The following is a 17,281-nucleotide window of genomic DNA, read 5'->3' as shown; positions in this document are numbered from 1 at the left end:
CCGCCTATTCCCAACCCTCTGCATCCCCTCACCCCAAGCCCTACAGGTCCTGCTGGGTAGGCTCGGGGTCAGGAGAGGCCTGGACCACGCATACTTTCCAAAGTTCTCAGAGTATGAGACCATCCCTTGGAGAGAGCTCTGGAGACCACAGGAGAACGACGAACCTGTCCTGAGCACAATGCCCTGGAGGGGACTGGAGTTGGCCCTGGTTATGTTCCTTTTAAAACTGTGGTAAAATACACATAACGTAGGACTTACCGTCTCAACCATGTTCAAGTGCACAGTTCAGTGTCATGAATACGCCCACGATGTTGCCCAGCCATCACCACTGTCTACTTCCAGAGCTTGTTCACCACCCTGATGGAGACTCCATACTTTAAGCACTCTCCACCCCTCCTCCCCCAGCCTCGCCACCACAACCCTACTTTCTGTCCCTACAGATTTGCCCCTTTTTGATATTTCATAAAAGTGGAGTGATACACTATTTGTCTTTTTTGTGACTGGCTTCTTTCACTTAGCATAACGTTGTCAAGGTTCATCCCTGTATCAGAACTTCATTCTTCTCTTTGCCTGAATGAAATTCAACTGTATGGATAGACTACACTTTCTTTAACCATCCATCACTTGAAGGACATTTAAGGTCTTCCCACTAATTCCAGGTTATTATAAATAGTGCTACTATGAATATTCATGTATACATTTTCCTTTGAACACCCATTTTTAGTTCTCTTCGGTGTACACCAGGGAGTGCAATTGCTGGGTCAAATGGTAACTGTCAAGAACCAGCATGACTTGTAATTGCAGGTCTCAGGTAGAAATGGTGGAGGATTAGGAAATAAACACAGAAAGAAAAAGGGTGGGATCAGGAGGACCCTTTGCCAAGCTGATGGCTTGCAAGAGTGAGTCTCCACCCCCAAAACACTTTATTTATAGGGCAGGGAGAAAAGCCATTAGCAAATCAAAGAGATCTCTGATACAAAGTTACATTTCCGAGGCAAACCAAGAATTCTTCCCAGATCTCAAAAAACACTCCACTGCCTGACCAGGCGGTGGTGCAGTGGATAGAACATCAGACTAGAATGCAGAGGACCCAGGTTCGAGACCCTGAGTTCACCAGCTTGAGCGTGGGCTCATCTGGTTTGAGCAAAGCTCACCAGCTTGGACCCAAGGTCGCTGGCTCAAGCAAGGGGTTACTCGGTCTTCTGTGGCCCCATGGTCAAGGCACATATGAGAGAGCAATCAATGAACAACTAAGGAGTCGCAATGAAAAACTAATGATTGATGCTTCTCATCTCTCTCCGTTCCTGTCCGTCTGTCCCTATATATCCCTCTCTCTGACTCTCTCTGTCTCTGTAAAAAAAACACACACACACACACACACACACAAAAAACACTCCACCATGCATAACATCTTTTTTTTTTTTTTTTTTTTTGTATTTTTCTGAAGCTGGGAACGGGGAGAGACAGTCAGACTCCCGCATGCGCCTGACCGGGAGCCACCCGGCACGCCCACCAGGGGCGACGCTCTGCCCACCAGGGGGCGATGCTCTGCCCCTCCGGGGTGTCGCTCTGACGTGACCAGAGCCACTCTAGCACCTGGGGCAGAGGCCAAGGAGCCATCCCCAGCGCCCAGGCCATCTTTGCTCCAATGGAGCCTTGGCTGCGGGAGGGGAAGAGAGAGACAGAGAGGAAGGAGGGTGGGGGGTGGAGAAGCAAATGGGCGCTTCTCCTATGTGCCCTGGCCGGGAATCGAACCCGGGTCCCCCGCACGCCAGGCCGACGCTCTACCGCTGAGCCAACCGGCCAGGGCCCATAACATCTTAACTTCACAAAATAAAAGGTAAAAAGAAAACTGCCTCCAGTCTCTTCTAGGGACATGGGAGATGGGACGAGTAGAAACCAGCAGCCTCACAGCTAACATGGAGGGGTGGGGACGGGCACATAAATTGCCCTTACCAACTTAATCAAACAATCAGAGGTGCAGGGAAGAGCTTAGCCTTTAGCAACTTAAGCAAGTGAGGTGGGGGGATGGGCAGCAAGGACCCTGTCAGCTTACTGCCAGTCCCCCACTCCTCTGTCCCCCCAAAATCTAAACTGCAAGGACTCTGTCAGCTTGCAGTCTTTCACAGGTGACTTTATGTTAAGTTCTCGAGGAAACACCAAACTGTTTCTACTGTGGCTATACCATTTTACATTCCTAACAGCAATGTATGAGGATTCCAATCGTTCCACATTTTTGTCAAAACTTGTTATGACCCATGTTTTTGATAATAGCCATTCCAGTGGGTGTGTTCATCCTTGGTTTTTAAAAGATTCAAGACTCCCTGAGTGGACACAGGGACCCCAGCTAGGAAATAGATTGAACTTCAATAGCTGGGGGGCCAGGAAGGGTTTTATTATCACAGAACTCAGGGCTGGCTTGCCCTCGGGTGCAGAAGGTGCACCCTGTCTAGACATCACTGCACTCAAGTCAGAATGGTGTCAGCCACGCATCCCTTCCCTGTCGACCCCGACCAGAGCCCCAAGTTCCCCCCTAGCAATGGGTGCCCCCCAAAGGGGCAGCTGGCACCGCCTCCACTCTTCCAGCACTAGCCGGGGTACCCTCACAGTTGTGTTTTTGTTGTTGTTGTTGTTCCCTAATGCATTTCTGACAGTTAAGTTGTCATTGTAATTACTGTTTTGCAATCTAATTAAATGTTATATGAAACAGAAATGCACAAATAATGAGCGCTGTTTATTCCCTTATGAAAACTTAGTTGGATGTTTTGAAAGACACGATCTGAGTCCTACAGGAATATAGCTGTCAGATTGGGTGTGGGTAAGACAGGTGTCAACAATTGAGTGGGAAGAGATTGTCAAAGTCTACATGGTTCCACTTGCCAACCACTTTGCAAGGTCCTTTAAGCTTGCCCTCCACCGCAGAGTCCAAAACTGGATTGTGGAGACCATGTCCCATCAGTGTGGATTTCACAGGAAACGTGACTTGGAACTGCAAGGGATGAACCCATAACGAAAGGAGAGGCCTTAAGGACAGCCAGTGACTATATGCTTACTCCTTGGCAGTTAAAATAAAATGTGTTTATAGGTTGAATTGTGTTACCAAACATGATATATTGGAGTCCTAACCACAGTACAGTATCTGTAAATGTGACCTTTCTCAGGCCTTTGCAGTTGTAATCAAGTTAAGATAAGGTCATCGCATGGGTCCTAATCCAATATGACTGATCTCCTTATAAAAAGAGAAGAACCCCTGGCTGGTTGGCTCGGTGGTAGAGCTTCAACCCAGAATGTGGAAGTCCCAGGTTCAATTCCCCGTCAAGACACACAGGAGAAGCGCCCATCTGCTTCTTCACCCCTCCCCTTCTCTCTCTCTCTCTCTCTCTCTCTCTCTCTCTCTCACTTTCCCTCCCACAGCCATAAATCAAAAGGTTCGAGCAAGTTGGTCCCAGGCACTGAGGATGGCCCCATGGCCTTGCCTCAGGCGCTAAAATAGCTAAATTGTCGAGCAGTGGAGCAGTGGCTCCAGATGGGCAGAGCATCACCCTGTAGGGGGCTTGCCAGCTGGATCCCGGTTGAGGCACATGTGGGAATCTGCCTGTCTGATTCCCTGCCTCTCACTTAATAAAAAAATTTAAAAAAAAAGAAAAGCCTGACCAGGCGGTGGTGCAGTGGATAGAGCATCAGACTGGGATGCGGAAGACCCAGGTTCGAGACCCCACGGTCACCAGCTTGAGCACAAGCTCAACTGGGTTGAGCAAAAAAAAAAAAAAAAAGCTCACCAGCTCGGACCCAAGGTCGCTGGCTCAAGCAAGGGGTCACTCAGTCTGCTGAAGGCCCACGGTCAAGGCACATATGAGAAAGCAATCAATGAACAACTAAGGTGTCACAACGAGAAACTGATGATTGATGCTTCTCATCTCTCTTCGTTCCTGTCTGTCTGTCCCTCTCTATCCTTCTCTCTGACTCTCTCTATGTCCCTGTAAAAAAATTAAAAAAAATTAAAAAAAAGAAGAAGAGAAGAGATGCAAAGACACACAGGGAGAACACCATGTGCAACAGAGGCAGAGACTGGAGTGATGTAGCTACAAGCCAAGGATTGCCCGGCCACCACCGAACCCAGGAGGAGAAAAGAAAGCTTCTACCCAGAGTCTCAGAGGGAGCATGGCCCTGCTGACACCTTAATTTTGGACTTTTCTTAGTGTGCTTGGGCTGCTACAACTAATACCAGAGACTAGGTGGCTTAAACAACAAACGTTTATTTCTCACAGTTCTGGAAATCCAAGATCAAGGTACCACCTGATTCAGTTCCTGGTAAGATCTCGCTTCCTGGTTTGCAAATGGCTACCTTCTTACTGTGTCCTCACAGGATGGATAGTGAGATCATCTCTCTCTTGTCTCTTCTTATAAGGGCACCAATCCCATTCATGACATGATTAACTCCCAAAGGCCTTGCCTCCCAGTACCATGACACCAGGAATTAGGGATCAAACCTATGAGTTCGGGGGAAGGGACACACAAATGCTCAGTCCATAGCAGACTTCAGCCTCCAGACTGTGAGAGAAGAAACTCCTGTTTTAAGCCACCCAGATCGTGACCATTTGTGAAGGCAACTCAAGGAACGGACACAATGTGTAGCGTATGTAGGTAACTTTTTAAAGATTCCCCTCTTCAATCAACTTTTTCAATAGCCCCATCGCCTACCCAGTCCCACTCATCTGGGATAAGCGGGTCTTATAAGTGGGGGAAGCCTGGGTTTGGATCTTGTCTCTGCCACAGACATGTCACCTTGGAAAAGTTTCTTTACTGCCCTGTGCCTTGGCCCCTTCCACTGTAAGGCAGTCACTCACTCACGCACCCACATGTGTTTCCTGAGTGTCACTTACTGTGCCAGGACCCAGGAGCAGTGGGGGAGAAGAGACAAGGTTCCCGTCCTCATGGAACACAGCCAGCAGGAGACGGAAAATAAACAGGAAGACACATAAACAAGCAATGCCCTAAGACGGGGATAAGTGTTTGAAGAAAGTAAATCCTGAGTTGTGACCAGTACATGTTAGGAAGGGGGGCTATTTCCTCCTGGCCATGGTGGTGGAGAGATCGATGGAGTTCAGGCCTGAAGGACAAGAACAAGCAGCATGTGCGGCTTTGGGGCAGAGGGCAGAGAGCAGAGCTGCAGGGCCAAGAGCCCTCAGGCATTCAGGGAGCCAGGCAGGCCTCAGGCAGCTCCCTGGACAGGGCAAGGCCTAAGGGACATGTCAAATATAGGAGCTAGATCTGGAGACTGCAGTTGAGGCCTACAGGGTGGGCCTCTCTGAACCTCAGGTTTACCCCCCATAACATGGGGGTGTTCAGGTGAGGTTAAGTTGATATAACAGAGACCCACCACAGGCCAATAGCTTAAGGAAGATAATGTATCACTGTCCACAGTAAGCATCCCATGCCTCTGCTCCAGGGAGAAATCCAGGGACCCAGTTCCTTCCACTTCCTTATTCCCCATCCCTTAGAACAATGTCCTCCAACCCATAGTTAATGACCTTCCTGTCCATGACTGACTTGTGAGAGAAAGAAAGAGATGGACAAGGAGTCCACGGTTTCTGTGGAGGCCTCTGAAGGGCTCACATTATTTCTACTCATTTCCATTAGCAAGAAATGGCTATGTGACTATTCCTAACTCCAAGAGAGACTGGTGATAAAATTCCGGTCACTTACCTGTAGAAAGGGGCATGGATCTGAAGGGTAGCTTGCAGGAGAAGGCTGGGTGGTAATGCCTCCTTGCTGGGACACAATGAGGACAGATCAAGGACCTGGCACTTAGTAGGAGTTTGACAAACTGCACGATATCCTGGAGGTCAAGGCTCCCAGGACATCAGAAACTCTCTGATTCAATGTCCTCATTTCTTTGCAGCTAAAGAAACAGGTGCAGAGAGGAGAGGTAGCTGCCTGGGTCAGCCAGCAGGTAAGGGGCTAAAGTGGGTCCCGAATCCTGTCTGGGATTCAACTCCATCCTCCCACATCTTATTTTAAATTACCTGGCTCAGTCCCAGCTGGCAGGGACCCAATGACCCCTCTACACAGAGGCAGTGTTGGGGACAGGATCCGGAGAGGGACTCTGCTTTTAATAGCAGTGTCGTGGACCCCAGTGACACAGCTTTATGACTAGGTAGGTGTGGCCCTCTTTTCTGGGATGGGAGCCCATGCTGCTCTGTGACAGAGGGCCACACCCACCCCCAGCAGAGGGACCTGGGCTGTGAGTAGCTGCCACGTTGGGTTGCTAAGGAAGATGGCGTGCCTGGGTTTCCTCCTCCTCCCCCTCCTCCTTGCCAGAGCAGTGGCCCGGTGGGAGTATGGCGTGGCCCACATGGTGTCCCAGAATTGGAGCAAGGACTACTGCATGTTATTCAGCTCGGATTATGTCACCCTGCCCCGGGAACCGCACCACGCCCCACTCCTGACCCTGTATGATGGCACCTCAGCTGCTTGGTGCCCTGGCAAAGGTGCCTCCCACCCGGCCCAGCCCAGCTGCCCCAGCCAACAGCCCCTCCGGCAGACCACCGCCATGGTCATGAGGGGCAACTGCAGCTTCTATGCTAAGGGCTGGCTGGCTCAGGGCCAAGGTGCCCACGGGCTGCTGCTCATCGTGAGCCGGATCAGCAGCCAACAGTGGTCAGATACCTCCCCAGCGTCCCAGGAGCCCCGCAAGCCTCTGCCCGACCTCAGCATCCCCGTGGCCATGCTCCGATACTCTGACATGCTCGACATCCTCAGCCACACTCACCACGGCGCCATGGTCCGCGTGGCCTTGTATGCGCCTCCAGAGCCCGTCCTCGACTACAACATGCTGGTCATCTTCATCCTGGCCATAGGCACCGTGGCCGTGGGTGGCTACTGGGCCGGCCTGACCGAAGCTGATCGGCTACAGCGGCGCCGGGCCCGAGGAGGAGGGGGGTCCGGGGGACAAAATCAACAGGAAGCAGTGGTAGCCCAGGGGGTACAAGAGGAAGAAGATGAGGACGCATCCGTGGACTTCACACCAGCCATGACAGGCGCGGTGGTTACCATGTCCTGCTCCATCATGCTGCTGCTCTACTTCTTCTACGACTGCTTCGTCTACGTCATGATTGCCATCTTCAGCCTGGGCGCGGGCACCGGCCTCTACAGCTGCATGGCCCCCCTGGTGCCCTACCTGCCACTGCAGCAATACCAGTGGCCCCTGCCTGGCTGCCAGGCCTGTCTGCAGCTGCCTCTGCTGCTGCTGGCCGGCCTGTGCACAGCAGTGACTGCCTTCTGGGTCGCCCACCGCAACGAGGACAGCTGGGCGTGGCTCCTGCAGGACGCGCTGGGCGTGGCCTACTGCCTTTTCGTTCTGCAGCGCGTGCGGCTGCCCAAACTCAAGAGCTGTACCTCCTTCCTGCTGGCCCTGCTGGCCTTTGATGTATTCTTTGTCTTCATCACACCCCTCCTCAGTAGGACTGGTGAGAGCATCATGGTGGAGGTGGCCTTGGGCCCAGCAGATTCCTTGAGCCACGAGAGGCTGCCCATGGTGCTCAAAGTGCCCCGGCTGGGCTTCTCAGCCTTAACCCTGTGTGACCGGCCCTTTTCCATCCTCGGCTTTGGTGACATCGTAGTCCCAGGCTTCTTGGTTGCCTATTGCCATCGCTTTGATGTGCAGATGCACTCACGCCAGGTCTACTTCGTGGCCTGCACTGTGGCCTATGCCATGGGTTTGCTTGCCACTTTTGCCGCCATGGTCCTCATGCAGATGGGACAGCCTGCCCTGCTCTACCTGGTGTCCAGCACCCTGCTCACCAGCCTGGCTGTGGCCACCTGCCGCCAAGAGCTCACCCTCTTCTGGACCGGGCAGGGCAGAGCCAAGAAACCTGCCCAGCCCATGGCAGGGCTCCATGGTGCCCATTCAGTTGGCTCCAAGCATCAGCAGGAGAACACAACAGATGTCCACATAGCCAGCAAGTCAGAGGGGGCCACCAACCATTCGTCAGGGGACTTAGAGAGCAACCTCAGGGAGGACACCACCAGGATTGTCACCATATCTGAAGGTGAAGCCACCAGTCTGGCTGGTTACAGTGACAGCTCTGAGGGCTGGAGTGATGCCAGCCTGGACCCTGATGAACTACCCCATACCTCCTCCAGGGCCTTGGAGGAGCTGATGCCACTGACACCATCACCCTCAGAGCTGGCTCAGGCCCAGGCCCAGGCGCTGAATGCTGACCTGCCCTGGATGGAGCTACATAGAAGGAAGGGTTTGAAGGTAAAGAAAAGCATGTCAAGCTCAGCGCCCTTGTGAACCAGCCCTGGGACACATACCTCCAGAAGGGCTGGCAGACTATCGCAAAGCGAAGGCATACCTGGCAGAAAAGAAATCGGAGCATTAAAGATATTCCAGATCTACCCAGCAGGGCCTCTTTGTTTGTTAGGACAGTAAGAAAGTGGCAGCGTGGAACAAGTCCATGCAGGGCCCATGGGATAAGTCCATGAAGGTCCGTCCTTAGGATAGGCATCACCCTAAATCATGCCGAGGGGGGAACTGAGGCTCAGAGAGGGCACACGACTTGCACAAAGCTGCTCAGCAAGGTCAAGATTTTCTTCCAGGGCTTTCCAGTGACTTCTTCTCTCCCTGCCTCCCAGCACCCACCCCCAAGCCAGAGCAGCCGCTCCTTACCCGGCAGACAGGCCCCATCTGGACCCTATCGCTCCATCCCAGCTTCATTGCCCAGCTGTGCTCTGTGCTCAGGTCCAACTGAACTACTACTGTTGCTTGATCATGCCATGTCCTCTCCCTCTCTTTTTGCATATGCTGTTCCTTCTGGCTGGGATGCCCTTCCTTTTCAAGACAAATCCCCCAACCCATCTCCCTGGCTCGCTAAAACATTCCTCATCATCCTTCAAGTGTCAGTTCACATTGTGTTTTTTCTTCTTCTTCTAAACATCCCTGCTCAAGATGTCCTGGACAGCAGCACCACACCCAGGCGTTCCTGCACAGGCACTGGGTATGCCCTGCTGTGTGCATTACCCCGTGATGAGCACCGAGGGGGGGTGCTGTCTAGCTGGGGGGTGGGGGTGGAAAACAGACAAAAAACACCTGAGAACTGTCTTAAAGTGGGAGGGAGAGGGATTAGAGCTGGAGTGGAAGAATTTAGGAGACCACGACTTTATTTCCCATACTTCCTTCATTAACTCTGGAAAATAGACAGGTGTGTTAACCCTTTTGGGTCTCAGTAGTCTCATCTTCAAATGGAACTTACAATACCATGTCCACCTGAAGAGAGGGGCGTGGACAAAATGACCTGTGAGGACCGCACAGGTTTCTAGGCCCTATGGTATGTTTATGTGTTTGTTTGTTTTTTAATCTTTTTTTTTAATTCATTTTAGAGAGGAGAGAGAGAGGGAGAGAGAGAGAGACAGAGAGGAGAGAGAGACAGGGGGGAGGAGCTGGAAGCATCAACTCCCATATGTGCCTTGACCAGGCAAACCCAGGGTTTTGAACCGGCGACCTCAGCATTTCCAGGTCAACGCTTTATCCACTGCACCACCACAGGTCAGGCCATGTTTATGTGTTGAGGGAAGGCTATGTTGGAGGTGAGGGTACATCCTATGGGGTAGTAAGTATGTGGTAAGTAGTTAGGGTTCTAGAGCCAGCTGCCCACTGAAAATTCCTGCTCTACTACTGACATGTACTGTGTCATTGAGCAAATGATTTTACCCCTCAGTGCCTCGGGTTTTTTATCTATAAAATGGAATAATACATAATAGAACCCACCATAAGGTTTTGGTAAGGTTTAAACGAGCTGGTTTATGTAAGGTGATTGCATGCAGGATGAGCTCTATGAATGTTAACTCTATTTCTATTGTTACCCTTTGTGAAAGCCTTTTAGATTCAAACCCAGCTCCTGCAAGGCCTTCAGTTCTGGCCCCGAATTCCTCCACTCCCCTCCATGCTCACATGCCTGCCCCTACCATCCCCACGGAATGGACAGCGGACCCACCAACCTGTGTTCTCCCACAGGGCCCTTCCATGGGATGGCTCTTCTCCCTGGAACTTTGCCCTCCTCCTACCCCCAGAATTGGGCCTGGCCAGCCCTCTTCCTCCAGTCCTAGCTCAAATGCCCCCTCTTCTGGGAGGCCTTCCTTGATGATCCTTTCTAAACTAGCCCCCAACCTCAATTATGTTACTGCACACACTGTTTTCTAGTTTTCTCGTCTCCCCTAGCCGAGTGGCAGCTTCATGAGTGCAAAGACCACTCTGTCTTGTTCAACTGAGTAGTTCCAGGGCCTAGAACAAGGCCTGGTATGTAGTAGATGCTCAATTTATGCTTTTTGGAGAAATGAATGAATGAGGAATTAATCCATCTTGAACCAGAGAGGAAGAGGGGCACCATGAGGTAAGGTGCCCAGGTAAGGTGCCCAGATCCTGCAGGGCCTTGGGGTCAGTGCAGAGATGTGACTCTAAGGGGATGGGCTGGGCTTTGGGGGTGGAGAGCTAGGGGGCTAGTGGGCATTCAGGTAATAGGCATCTTAAATAAAGCCCCACTTGCTCTGGCCAGTGGTGCAATGGATAGAATATCATCCTGGAGCCCTGAGGCCCCGGCATCACTGGCTTGATCCCTGGCTCAATCCTGAGGGAGCCAACTTGACCCCTGAGGTCACTGGTTTGAGCCCCAGTCAGGGCACATATGAGAAGCAATCAATGGCACAACTAAGTAGAACAACGAGTTGATGCTTACCTCTCTCTCTCTCCAAAAAGAAAAAGAAAATAAAAAAAAGGTATGAAAGAAAAAAAAAGAGAGAAAGGAAGCCCCATTTGCTGTTCCCCTCAGCAAACAGCTCCTGGAGGCCTAGGCAGAACAAGGGCAGTGTGAGGAGCCAGGGCCAGGCCCCTGACTGAAGGTGTTGACAGCCTCTCCTCCTGGAGCCAGAGGCCATCTGGCCTAGACAGAGGGGCCTCCGCAGGCCTTGGCTCGTCCCCATCCCAGGCCGCCTCCCCACTGCCGATTTACGTCACTGTGCCTGCCAGGGGTTGGCTATACCCACCCACTAGGCCGGGGGCAGGGCTGAACAGAGGCCCAGACTGGGGGACAAGGAAACTCATCTCTCCCAGGAATCTGCAGTCAGGGTGTCCCTGAGAACCCTGGACTGGAGCTGCCTACAGTGGAGTCAATGCCTGCCACCATGAAGAGGATTCTTCAGGGCAGGGTCCTGGCCTGTCCATGTCTGGATGCCACGCATTTAGAGAAGGGCAAGTCCAACTCTGTCCTTCCTGCTCTACCCAACAGAGGCACCCATTCAGAGAACTCTTCTCTATAAATTGGGGAGAATAGCATGACCTTCCTCAGGACGTTGTAGTCAGTGTTAAACCCCCCGGTGAGGAGCTGAGCGGGCTCCAGAATTTGTGGAGTTCTGCTGCTGCTGATGTTCTGTGATGACCCAAGGTCCCCCTGTGCCTGCCTTGACCCCAGAGCCTGGCTTGGTCAGGCTCAGCCTCACTTTACCAGTCCCCTTCCCAAGGACAGGGCCAAACCCGCGTGGCTGGACCAAGATGTCACCTGTCAGAGGTGCCTAGAACTGGCAGCCCCCACCTGAATGCCAGAGGAACATAAGGTACTTCACATGTGTGTGTATACCCACATCCATACTGAACCCTCAGGCATACATGCATACACACACATGCACCTTCACACCCTGTACACATGCATGTACACATTCATGCCCAAACGCATATACACTGAACATGCCCACATACCTGTGCAAACCCTGCACACACACACACACACACACACACACACACACACACACCCCTGGGCTCTGACCTTTGCTGCTATTCCCTTCAGATCCTGCCCTTCCCCTCCAGGCCTATCCTGGGCCTATGGAAGTGGGGGTGCTGATGCCTGGACTCCCTGCCCTGGAGGGCAGGATAACCCTTTTCTGGGGGTGGGGGGACAGACCCTGAGACACCACACTCAGAGCCCCCTTTGAAGGGGTTGGCTGGCCAACAGCCTCCTCCAGGGACCCTCTTAGCTTTTCAGCCCAACCACTCTTCAGGCAGGTGGGGGACATGGAGGGCCAGCTAGTGATGAAGCCAGACAGCAGTGCCAGGATCTGGCATCTCCCCTCAGCGCCTTCTCAGTCTTCGCTCCCAGCCCTCTGGGCTGGCAGAGATGGCACAGGCCTGCATCCCAGTCTGATGGCTCCCGCTGCCCGCACCTGCTTCCTCCTTCTATTCTTTCGCGCTCTGAACTCTATCTCAGTATCTGCTTCCTGAAAAGCCCTACCTGTGACAGGTGAAACCTATGATGGGCCAGGGCAGGAATAGACTCCCCAAGGCCCTGACCAGGGCTCCAGGTGGCCCAGCACCAGCTCTGGGCTGTGCTTTGCTCAGGCTGCCCAAGAATTCTCTTTGTGGCCTTGTTTCATCTCAGCAAGACCCATGAACAAAATAGTCACAACTTGTTTTTTTGGGTTTTTTTTGTTTTGGGAGCTAGTTAATGAAGAGTTTGGTACTTTGGATTCCCTGGACAGTGAAAACCAACAAGGGCCCATGAGTTGCTCTAATACACAAACGAGGAAAGGAAAGCCCAGAGAGGGCCAGGACGTGCCCACTGTCACACAGCAATGAGACAGCAGAAATAGAGCAACTCTGTTCTTCAGCCTCCCAGCCCAGCAGCTGGGTCAGCTCCCTCATCAATCCCCTCCCCTCTGTACACCCTGGTCTGCAACAGTTGGCTCCCCAGGAAAACTGCATCTACCCACTCCTTTGCCTGTGCCCCTCGGTAGGTACAGCCCGCCACTCTCCCCGAGTAGCTGTGTATGTTGTTCACCAAGACTGATTCAGCATCAAGCATCGCAGCGAGCTCAGGAGACACAGCTGGACTCTGAGCCGCTGAGTCCTGGATTCAGTGCCCTGTGTTGCTATGCACTTGACACTGCGGCCACCCCTCAGAGTCTCGTCTCAATATCCTTATCTGTAAAATGAGACAAGACTTACCTGTGGGTTTGTGGCAAGGATAAAATGAGGTGAGATGTGTGTAAATAGCTAACATTTGTCAAGCACTAACAGGTTAGGTATGCATGTTATCCCATGATATGATGCCCAGAACTTGGCATCCCCCCAAATGTCATCTTTCCCAAATTAGTTTTCATTTCCTCAGGGTTGAGCTCCCAGAGGTGGGTTCATCCTCTTCCCTTGATCTTCCCTTCCCGTGCCCACTGGGATGTGATGTGTGTGGTTGGGTGCCTGGAGGTTAACCAGGGTCGTCACTGCTGCAGAATCAGGAAAAGGGGTCCTTCTGCAGTTTGACTAAACAAGATTTTAGGGTTTGTTTGGTTTTTCTTTTCTTCTTCTTCTTCTTATTATTATTATTCCTTTTTAGAGATAGAGGAGAGAGAGAGAGAGAGAGAGAGAGAGAGAGAGAGAGAGAATGAGAGAGAAAGGGGGAGGATCAGGAAGCATCAACTCCCATATGTGCCTTGGCCAAGCAAGCCCAGGACCCTGATCCGGCGACCTCAGCATTCCAGGTTGACGCCCCATCCACTGCGTCACCACAGGTCAGGCTAAACAAGGTTTTGTGCCTGTTTTTTTCCCCCGGAGCCCTGAAGTTTAAGCGCTCCTGTGCTGCCACCTGCTGGTTTGTAATTTAAGAGCAGGCGAGCTCACACACAGGAGTATTCCATTAGGAATTTTGGAATAATTACAATCAGGGTGATAGCCAAAAAATATGTAATGACCTACCCATCAGCAGGGTTCCGAAGCCCTTTCTGGTCCCAGGGTTAACCCTTCAGAAGCTAATTGTGAGGAGGTGGAGTTGTCCTGGAGAAAGTCTGAGAGAATTTTGCTATTTTACAAAATGAAGTAACCCCAACACAGTATCACTGAATGTCCTTAATGTTTGAAGACGGTCCATGGTCTGACCCCTATCCCACCCCATAGGATCAGGCCACCATGAATAAGCGTTCACAGGTTCACAGAACCCCAGCACTGCTCAGTCCTGGGGGAGGGGTCTCCTGTGTCATACTCCCACCCCAAAGTCCTTGTCCTTGTAGGTCCATAGATGCCCCTTCTCACACATAGCAGCCATTACTTATTTTGTTTGTGAACAAATCCCTGCCCGACACTGGTTTACTTCCCAAATGCTTCATTTATTTTTAGTAGGAACTCTTCCTGTAATCCACCCTCTAGGGCTCTACCAGGCCTGTGAGTCCAGGTTTCACAGCTCACTCCTGAGCCCACCTAGGATGATGGGACCCCCCTGAAGGAGTGGCTGGAAAGGGCATCAGGCTGCTACTGGGAGAAGCTTGGACTGCTAAAATTTCTTGAGCATGCATTTAAAGAGCTTCCCCCAGCTTCCTAAGGACTTAAATGGCACAGAAGTTTGGGGGAAGGATGTGGCAGTGTGTGAGGTGTGAGCCTCCAGAGACCCTTCAGAACCCTCCAGAACTGAGGACAAAGACCTTCCAAAATTCTGCAGAACAGAGAGGGAAAGCAGCCTTCCTGAGGTCACACAGCAAGCCAGTGACAAGGCAGAGGCAATCAAGAACCTGGAAACTAACCCGAGAGTTCTCCATAAACAAGAGACACTCTCTAGAATACAAACGTTTGCCTTTAATGGGTTTGTTTCATGAGGTCCCAATTTTCCCCTACATACTTTATCTTCTTAAAGTAGAAGGCTGCTGAGTCCCAGAGACAAAAGAACTTCTCTGGGCAAAATCTCAGGCCCCTCCAAACCCCTCCTGGGCAAAGCTTTGCCACTGCCTTCAGTTTCTGACCCAGACAATGAAAGGAACTCAAGCAAGAGAGGCAGCCCTTCTGAGAACCCTTGCCCGTACCACCCAGGGTCTCTTCCAGGCCATGCTCTGCAGGCTGTGAGCCAGTGTGGATCTGGTCTCCACCTACCTTCCTCAATCCTTAATGCGAGTTTTGATAAATTGGATAATATCTTCCTAAAAGATATCCACATCGGCCCTGGCCGGTTGGCTCAGTGATAGAGCGTCGGCCTGGCATGCAGAAGTCCCGGGTTCGATTCCCAACCAGGGCACACAGGAGAAGCGCCCATCTGCTTCTCCACCCCTCCCCCTCTCCTTCCTCTCTGTCTCTCTCTTCCCCTCCCGCAGCAGAGGCTCCATTGGAGCAAAGATGGCCCGGGCGCTGAGGATGGCTCCTTGGCCTCTGCCCAGGCGCTAGAGTGGCTCTGGTCGCAACAGAGCAACGCCCTGGAGGGGCAGAGCATCGCCCCCTGGTGGACGTGCCGGGTGGATCCAGGTCGGGCGCATGTGGGAGTCTGTCTGACTGTCTCTCCCCGTTTCCAGCTTCGGAAAAATACAAAAAAAAAAAAAAAAAAGATATTCACATCATAGTCCCTGGAACCTGTGAGTGTTACCTTATATGGAGGCTGGGGGAAGACTCTGCAGATGTGATTAAGTTAAAGATCTTGAGATGGGAAGGTTATCCAGTATTATTTGAGTAAGTTCTAAATGTGACCATGAGGGTTCTTGTAAGAGGAAGGCAGAGAGAATTACACACAGAAGTGGGGAAACCAGTGTGATGATGGAAGCAGAGACTGGGGCATGTGGTCACAGGCCGAGGGTTGCCAGCAGCCTCCAGAAGCTGGAAGAGGCCAAGAATGGATTCTCCTCTGGAGCCTCCAGAAAGAGCACTGGCCTGCCGACCCCTTGATTTTGGCTCAGAGGCTTATGAGCTGTGAGAGAATAAATGTCTATTGTTTTAAGCCCCCAAGTTTGTGGTAATTTGTTATATAACAGCTAAAAGAGGAAACTAAAACACAGATCAACAGACGTCCCTGGCATAGACTGCCTGTGTGCCCAGCACTGTGAATTCAGAATTAAATACTTCCCAGAGCAAACGAAACAAAGACGCAGGCAAACAGCACTACTCCTATTCTGCCTGTGTGTCCTCCCTGCTGGGGAGAGTCAGTATTACTCCATAGCAGAGATAACTGCATAAACTTAATATTGTCTCATTGTATGTTTGGTCTGTTTTCTACAGGACTGTCAACTACATGTTTTCACTTTCTGTGAGAAGATCTAGTAATTTTACCATGTGGAAACCACGGTAATGGAAATCTTTAAAGGTGGCAATTTATTTTACTAAGTTACTTTCCAAATCACGTTTGTGTCAACTGATCTGTGTATGCTGTAAAATATGGAAGGGACCGTTTTACCACACTCTCACCAGCATCTTTGCTGATTTGATTGGATGAAAAGCAGCGTCTCTATCAATTTGCACATTTCTGATTAATAGTGAGGTTGAAGTTTTCTTCCCATACATTGGTTTATTAATGGAATATTCTCCATTTCATGGCTTAGTACAAAGTCCAGCCAGTTACCACAATTCCGACAATTCTACACCAGGAAAATCTCTGGGAGCCATTTTGTCCTTCCCACCTTTACAGACTTAACTCAAGATATCATCTCTCACCTGGGCCATTAGATCCTTTGCTAAAGAAAAGAACACAACTACTCTTGGTCATGTTCCTCCAGCTAAAAGACCTCGATGCCTCCCGACTGCCTGTCAAACCAACCCCAACTCCTCAGTCTGGTGTTCGAGGCCATCCATGATCAGCCCTCCCTACCAGCCAACTCTGCCTCTGACAAGATCTGTGTGTGTAGTCCTCCACACATGCTCATCCTTGCTCCATGCCTCTGTTCCCCTTACTTGGAAGGTGCTCCCCCTCCATCCCTGAATTCCTAAGCACGGAATACCCGCGGAAGTTCCAGCCTCCTCTCCAGCCCCAGTGCAGTGCAGGGCCCTGTCCAAGGTCCTGGAACAGGAGGCAGTTCCTGACTCAGAGGGTCTCACAGTAGGGAGGGACTGGAGGAAGGCACAGATGTATTAAATAGGCTTCAAAGAACAAAAACCTTCTCAAAGCGGCTCAGGCAAAAAGAGGAGCTTATTGGAAGAAGATAGGATTTCTCAGAACATAAGGGCAAAAAGCCCAGTTGGGGCTCATGGGATTTGGGAATTAGAAAGTTGTCAGAAAGCAAAGCCGTCCTCTGTGCCTCTCCAGCCTGCATAGTCTCTGCATCTGCTTCCTGTTCTCCCCTCCCTGAGCCAGCTGCCTCTCTGCACACCCTTTCTGCTCCTGGCCCCAACTCTGTACCATGACCTCTCCACCCAGGGTCACCACCAACAGGCAATGGTCTCTAGGCAGACACCACCCAGAATCTCAAGAGAGAGAATCTACTTGGCTCAGACTTATTCTGTTAGCTCCGGGCCCTGTCACTGGCTGTTGGTGAGCCCATGGGCCCGTGAATCAGG

At 51.4% G+C, this 17,281-nt stretch overlaps 1 protein-coding gene across 1 annotated transcript; it reads left to right on the top strand.

The window, feature by feature from the left end:
* The first annotated feature begins 6,277 nt into the window (after positions 1-6,277).
* SPPL2C (signal peptide peptidase like 2C) lies at positions 6,278-8,299 on the top strand. Its single transcript, XM_066366226.1, has one exon. The coding sequence runs from the start codon at positions 6,278-6,280 to the stop codon at positions 8,297-8,299; it is 2,022 nt and encodes a 673-aa protein (XP_066222323.1).
* Positions 8,300-17,281: the final 8,982 nt, after the last annotated feature.

The sequence above is a fragment of the Saccopteryx leptura genome, chromosome 2 (genome assembly GCF_036850995.1).
Source record: "Saccopteryx leptura isolate mSacLep1 chromosome 2, mSacLep1_pri_phased_curated, whole genome shotgun sequence".
NCBI lineage: Eukaryota > Metazoa > Chordata > Mammalia > Chiroptera > Emballonuridae > Saccopteryx > Saccopteryx leptura.
The sequence above is the reverse complement of the archived record's forward strand: the minus strand, read 5'-3'. Positions and strand labels throughout refer to the sequence as shown.